This window comes from Sprattus sprattus, assembly GCF_963457725.1.
Source record: "Sprattus sprattus genome assembly, chromosome: 19".
NCBI lineage: Eukaryota > Metazoa > Chordata > Actinopteri > Clupeiformes > Clupeidae > Sprattus > Sprattus sprattus.
Window position 1 is genome coordinate 26467359 of NC_137917.1, and position 6704 is coordinate 26474062.

At 44.9% G+C, this 6704-nt stretch overlaps 1 protein-coding gene across 2 annotated transcripts in view; it reads left to right on the forward strand.

Moving 5' to 3' along the window:
* Positions 1-6511, forward strand: part of LOC308380279 (succinate dehydrogenase [ubiquinone] flavoprotein subunit, mitochondrial-like) — a 9735-nt gene extending 3224 nt beyond the window's left edge. For both annotated transcript variants that reach the window (XM_080857562.1, XM_080857563.1), the window contains exons 7-15: positions 518-642; positions 1006-1174; positions 1573-1768; positions 2318-2489; positions 2835-2953; positions 3461-3572; positions 3737-3867; positions 4512-4625; positions 4842-6511. In XM_080857562.1, the coding sequence (XP_080713688.1) occupies positions 518-642; positions 1006-1174; positions 1573-1768; positions 2318-2489; positions 2835-2953; positions 3461-3572; positions 3737-3867; positions 4512-4625; positions 4842-4928 (1225 nt within the window). In that variant the 3' untranslated portion in view covers positions 4929-6511. The remainder of the gene's footprint in view (positions 1-517; positions 643-1005; positions 1175-1572; positions 1769-2317; positions 2490-2834; positions 2954-3460; positions 3573-3736; positions 3868-4511; positions 4626-4841) is intronic.
* The last annotated feature ends 193 nt before the right edge of the window (positions 6512-6704 follow it).

A 6704-nucleotide genomic window follows, 5' to 3' on the forward strand; every position in this document is an offset into this window, starting at 1 on the left:
TATGTATAGTGGTAATATAAAAATAGATAAATAGGAATCTATCTGCCTCCTCAGAGTAATGCAGGCCCCACTAGGAAGCCTTGAGCTTAATAGTCCTTTAGCATTAGCCATGCTAATGTTAGCCCAGCGGCTATGGGTGGGAATCACATAGATCCTGCCATCTTTAGATTAGAGGTGCCATCTTAGATTAGATTAGATTCAACTTGATTGTCATTGCACAGAGTACAAGTACAAAGGCAACGAAATGCAGTTAGCATCTAACCAGAAGTGCAAAAGCAGAAGAGTGCAGAGTATGTGCACATTTATAGTGGTTATATAAAAATAGATAAATAGGAATCTATCTGCCTCCTCAGAGTAATGCAGGCTCCACTTGGAAGCCTTGAGCTTAGAAGTCCATTAGCATTAGCCATGCTAATGTAAGCCCAGCCGCTATGGGTAGGAATCACATCGATTTCTACCAAGAGAAAACAATTTTACTGAGTATGATGCCTAATCTCTGATCCTGTTTCCTTCACAGTGGTTATGGCCGAGCGTACTTCAGCTGCACATCGGCCCACACTAGTACTGGAGATGGTAATGCCATGGTCACACGGGCCGGCCTACCTTGCCAGGACATGGAGTTTGTTCAGTTCCACCCCACAGGTGAGACTCATTGTGGAGGACAGGTACAGTCAGCACAAAGTAGTGAGAGGTAATCATATGTGCTTGCCCAAAAACATGGAAGAATTCAATACAGAATGTATGACATTGATGTTGTTGATATGTTTATGATAACAGTCCTTTGTTATACCACTAGGCGGAGCACTAGTATAAAGTAACAGCAGTTTTGCACTTCATCCACTTACTGTGTGCATGAGAACAGTACACCTGGGTAGACTCTGTAATGCTACATCTGCTATTTCATATAACGCTACCACTCGAAACACCATTCTTTGTGGTCTGTGTCTTTGGCCAAGTTACCACAGATATGGTCAGTCTTTTTATGTTCTGACGTTTACCTGGCAGGTATCTATGGAGCCGGCTGTCTCATCACAGAGGGTTGCCGTGGTGAAGGCGGAATCCTCATCAACAGTGAAGGCGAGCGTTTCATGGAGAGATACGCCCCCAATGCCAAAGACCTGGCCTCCAGGGACGTGGTGTCCCGCTCAATGACCATTGAGATCCGCGAGGGAAGGTACAATCTTCCTGGCAGCTCCTACTAACACTTAAATCGATCAGTTCATGTCATCTCCAGTCTTAAAAAGACTCAGACTCTTGATGTTAGTGTACATTGAGTAATTTTAGTTAACCTAGTCCACATTCAATCAGTCATTCAGTTAAGTGAAACCACATTGAGTATAGTTAGTATACATACTCAACACACCTCCTCTCATGCAGTAAAGTGAAACCACATTGAGTATAGTAGTATACATACTCAACACACCTCCTCTCATGCAGTAAAGTGAAACCACATTGAGTATAGTTAGTATACATACTCTAAACACCTCCTCTCATGCAGTAAAGTGAAACCACACTGAGTATATTTAGTTTAGTATACATACTTAACACACCTCCTCCGTGTCTGTTGTGCAGAGGTGTCGGCCCAGACAAGGACCACGTGTACCTGCAGCTGCATCACCTGCCTCCCCAGCAGCTGGCTACCCGTCTGCCTGGCATCTCGGAGACGGCCATGATCTTCGCCGGCGTGGATGTCACCAAAGAGCCCATTCCTGTGCTGCCCACCGTGCACTACAACATGGGCGGCGTCCCCACCAACTACAAAGGACAGGTAACCTCATTTCTTCCATTTAAAAATAAATACAAATAAGGGGCACTGTGGCGCAAGCAGTAGCCCCCGACCACCACATTTGGGCTTGACGCTCATGGAGGACCCGGGTTCAGATCTGGCCCGATGTCATTTCTCTTGTCCACTCCCCACCTCTTCTCCCTCTCATTTCCTGTCACACTCTTCACTGTACTATCGATTAAAGGCACAAAAGCCCAAAAATAAATCTTAAAAAAAAAAAAATACAAATAAAGTTTTTATAACATTGCTTTGCCCTCTCAAAATATAGTCAAAGTTGGGGGCGCAAGCAGAAGCCCCGACAATACACGGGCTTGAACGCCCATGGGGACGCGGGTTCGAATCCGACCCGCTGTCATTTCCCAATCCCACTCCCAACCTCTTCTCTCCATCTCATTTCCTGTCCAAACCTTGACTGTTCTATCTGATTAAAGCCCAAAAACAAATCTTAAAAAAAAAAATATATATATACTGTATATACTGTATATGTATAGTCAAAGTTGTCACTCATATGGTTTTTGATCTCTGCGGCAGGTCATCACCCACGCCAATGGAGCAGACAAGGTTGTGCCGGGGCTGTATGCCTGCGGAGAGGCGGCTTGTGCCTCGGTCCACGGTGCCAATAGGCTGGGCGCCAACTCCCTGCTGGACCTGGTGGTGTTCGGACGCGCCTGCGCCCTCACCATTGCAGAGACCTGCACCCCAGGTGAGCCTCTGCCCTTCAGTGCCTCAGCCCTTCAGCTCCCACTCCTAGCAATCTCAAGGTAGCGAGACACTACCTGTGGACAACATTCAGTGAAAGTGAAAGTGAAACTGATAGATGCCATTATTGGTACCAGTGCCTACTCCTAGCAATCTCAATGTAGCAAGTCACTACCTGTGGACAACATTCACACTCCTAGCAATCTCAAGGTAGCGAGTCACTACCTGTGGACAACATTCACACTGATAAATGCCATCATTGGTATCTAGTTATGAGAACTGAACTCATTATTTAGGTGGGTAGTGTTTAGCTGAATTTGTACCTGACTTTGTATTGGTATTTCCACAGGAGAGAAACTCGCACCCCTGAAGGCTAATTCTGGAGAGGAGTCTGTGGCTAATCTGGATAAAATAAGACACGCCGATGGAGACACCAGAACATCGGAGATCAGGATAAACATGCAGAAGGTGAGCAGAGACTGACCCACTGTAAAGACCTTCTCTTGTGATAGTGGTGCTTCACAGACTGACCCCCTGTAAAGACCTTCTCTTGTGATAGTGGTGCTTCACAGCATGACCCCCACTGTACAGACCTTCTCTTGTGATAGTGGTGCTTCACAGACTGACCCCCTGTACAGACCATCTCTTGTGATAGTGGTGTTTCACAGACTGACCCACTGTGTAGACCTTCTCTTGTGATAGTGGTGCTTCACAGACTGACCCACTGTACAGACTATCTCTTGTGATAGTGGTGCTTCACAGACTGACCCCCTGTAAAGACCATCTCTTGTGATAGTGGTGCTTCACAGAGTGACCTACTGTACAGACCATCTCTTGTGATAGTGGTGCTTCACAGACTGACCCCCTGTAAAGACCATCTCTTGTGATAGTGGTGCTTCACAGACTGACCCCCTGTACAGACCTTCTCAAGAGAAAAGTCATTCCCTGAATTTTCCTTTGTTGTCATGTCAACAGACTATGCAGAATAATGCTGCAGTGTTCCGCACTGGGGATGTTCTTAAAGAGGGATGTGACAAGATGGACGCCATTTATCAGACAATGAATGACATGAAGACCTTTGACAGAGGTAAGACTAATGGATGTAATTATACTTAAGATCATATTAGATACAGACTTGTAGAAAAGGAAGTGAGTATACAGTGTATATGCAAAATGTGCACGTGTGAATGCTTGTATACATGTTCCTGCCGCTCCCTTCATCTCACTGGTTTCCATGGTTTCACCTGTCAGGTATTGTGTGGAACACGGACCTTGTGGAGTCCCTGGAGCTCCAGAACCTGATGCTGAACGCCGTGCAGACCATCCAGTCCGCAGAGGCCCGTAAGGAGAGCCGGGGAGCACATGCCAGGGAGGACTTCCAGGTAAGACCAGTCCCAGCCCCTCGGAGTTCCATGTACGGTGCGAATCCATACCACCGTTATGAGCGACGCGATTTCTAAACCCCATGCATTTCAGCGGGAGCCATTCCATTGTGACGTAGACCAGCGATATGGGCGACGCAACCGATGAAAATTCGAACATGTCGAAACTTATGCAAATGGGGAGCGATTTTTAACCGGGAGCGGCCAATGAGATTGTTTGGTGTCGTAAGGCCACACAGGGATTTTGAAGTGTTAGAAAGATATTTTGAGTTGCCTTGGTTTGTTATCCAGCTAAAAGGGTTTGTCTTATCTTCAGGCTTAGTCCCTCAGGGCTTCATCCTAAGGCCATTCCAAATTGCAAATGTCCTCAAACACAAAGATGGTCAACTGAAACGTCCCACTTAAATAGATGATGTGGTTATGGAATTTGTACAGGCTTAAGGGATTTTGATGAAGTGTTAGAAAAGATATTTTGAGTTGCCGCCTTGGTTTGTTATCCAGCTAAAAGGGTGTGTATTAGTCTCTTCCCTTCAGAGGGCAGTGAATGGTTGAGTTACATGAGGTTGCTTGCTGTTTTTATTAGTCTCTCCTCTTCAGAGGGCAGTGAACGGTTGAGTTACATGAGGATGCTTGCTGTTTTTCAGGACCGTGTGGATGAGTATGACTACTCCAAGCCCCTTCGCGGACAGGAGCAGGTGCCATACGACCAGCACTGGAGAAAACACACTCTCTCCACTGTGGACAAAGATACTGGCAAGGTAGGATCATTTGTTTATGTTATGTCGTTATCAGTGGTGTACACAATCTAGGCCTTCTCATAGCATCATGGGAAATCCTAGAACTGTTATCTGAGCAAAAAAGGATGGTTTTTACATTGAATGGCATCACAAAGAAACTAAATTATTTTCCTGAATAATCCTGACGTCGCACGGACATTGATTGATTTTGTCTCTCTCATTTCCCTGATTGATTAGGTGACACTGGAGTACCGACCCGTGATCGATGTCTCGCTGAATGAGGAAGACTGTTCAGCCATCCCCCCAGCTATCCGTTCTTACTAAGGACCAGCCTGCCGATCATTCTCTGCACTTGTGCTTCGACTCACTGTATACTTGTGCCGTCACTTTCTATTAAGTGTGCTTAAAATGTGTGGGAGCACTGTACATTTGATGTTCTCATTCTCACATGCTGATCTGTAAAATATATATTAATCCTCCTAGTGGGAGACGATGCAGGTTGTTCTTTAAGTGTCACGTTTGTGGAAAATTAAATGTGTGAGATTGAGGCAAGATTGAGTTTGGTGAGAGATAGTTACTTTGCGTGTGGTGAAAAACCCATTCAAAGATAATTTGACAGCTATGCTGGTTTTCAGTGGCCTTTGCGGGAGACTGACCACACACTAAAGTTCAAAGGACAGCTTAGTATATGCTTCTTAAAGGCGTTATCGCACAACTTATCTTATTAGCACCATTGCTTGCTTCACATGCAAAGCTAGATACATGCACAGTTTCTAGGAGGTGTTTCAATAATTGTAGAATTCACATCATAGTCACGGTCCCTAAGACTATAGTGTTATCTTCCTTCCAGCATGTTTCTTGATGAAGTGTGGTGGTGTATGTACAGGGACGCAGGAAGTAATATGAAGTCATATGAAGTGGGGGGTGCTGTATGTAAAAACCCGCGGCATTGCCTGAGTTCAAGTGTTGTAGTTGCGTCTGTTGTCCACTAGAGGGGGTGCGGCAGCACCCGGAGCACCCCACTTCCTGCGTCCCTGTGTATGTATAGTAATTCTGTTGCAATTCTGTTGAGTATGATTACTGTTGTAATGCACACAGCAGTGGTCCATTCGTCTGTGCTGGCCACTTCCTACTGTACAAACACTCATTAAGAAGGGACAAGCTTTATCTGAGGAGGGACCTTAACATTTAGCCTGGCCATTACCAGCCTGTGACTCCATTTCATTCCGTCTTTCAGTCTGGGCCAACCCAATGCATTTTGGTTTCCGAGATGGGCGGGTGCTTATCTTGAGGTTTAAAATCATTGGAGTTCCCTTAACCAATCAGCAACGTTTAGTAAGCATTCGGTAGATTAAACTCTTCCCAAAGCCAGTTGGGAGAAGAGCTACGACGTCCTTTCCAATCATAAAACTTACAAGAAAATACTCTTGTTCTCCTTTTAATTTTCTGATGTTCTCGAGAGTTGAGACAACTTTTCCGATAGCTTTTCGTGTCTTTTCCTCCAAGGCGAGTTTTGCGTCACAGCTCTGAACTGTTCGCTGATTGGTCCTGCAAAATTTTGAGTTCTGGAGACGATTGTCAATGGGGTTGGGCCAGACTGAGTATGAGCTTGAAATCAATTCAGGCGGAAATACGTAGGCTGGTGTCACCAGGCTACTTAACATTGCACAAAGGCCTTCATCTCATTAGATATAGTTGAGTTTTTGCTTTGAATTTTTGTTGTTGTCTTCAACATGAATGTAATTTATTTTTTTCATATAAAACATGACGTGTGATTTCTGAGGAAAGTCTCTCTGCCCAATATGTTTCTCTTGCTGAAGTTGAATTATGGTAATCATGTGAAGTGTTAACGGGAATAAAAAATGAGACCACAGTTCAAGTTGCTGGTCTGGTTATTATAACTCCAATTTGTTTCTGCCTATAGTTTTCCTCAGTTCTAAAAATGTTTAACAAAAAGGGACAATAGAAAGGCAATGTATATCTCATCCTCACGCACACCTTCCACTCACTTCCATTGCCTCTGGGGAACAATCATCGGCTCAGCGTTAGCTCGCACGTCTCTGTCATCATTGTGAACCAATCACCCGTGAAGCACATCTC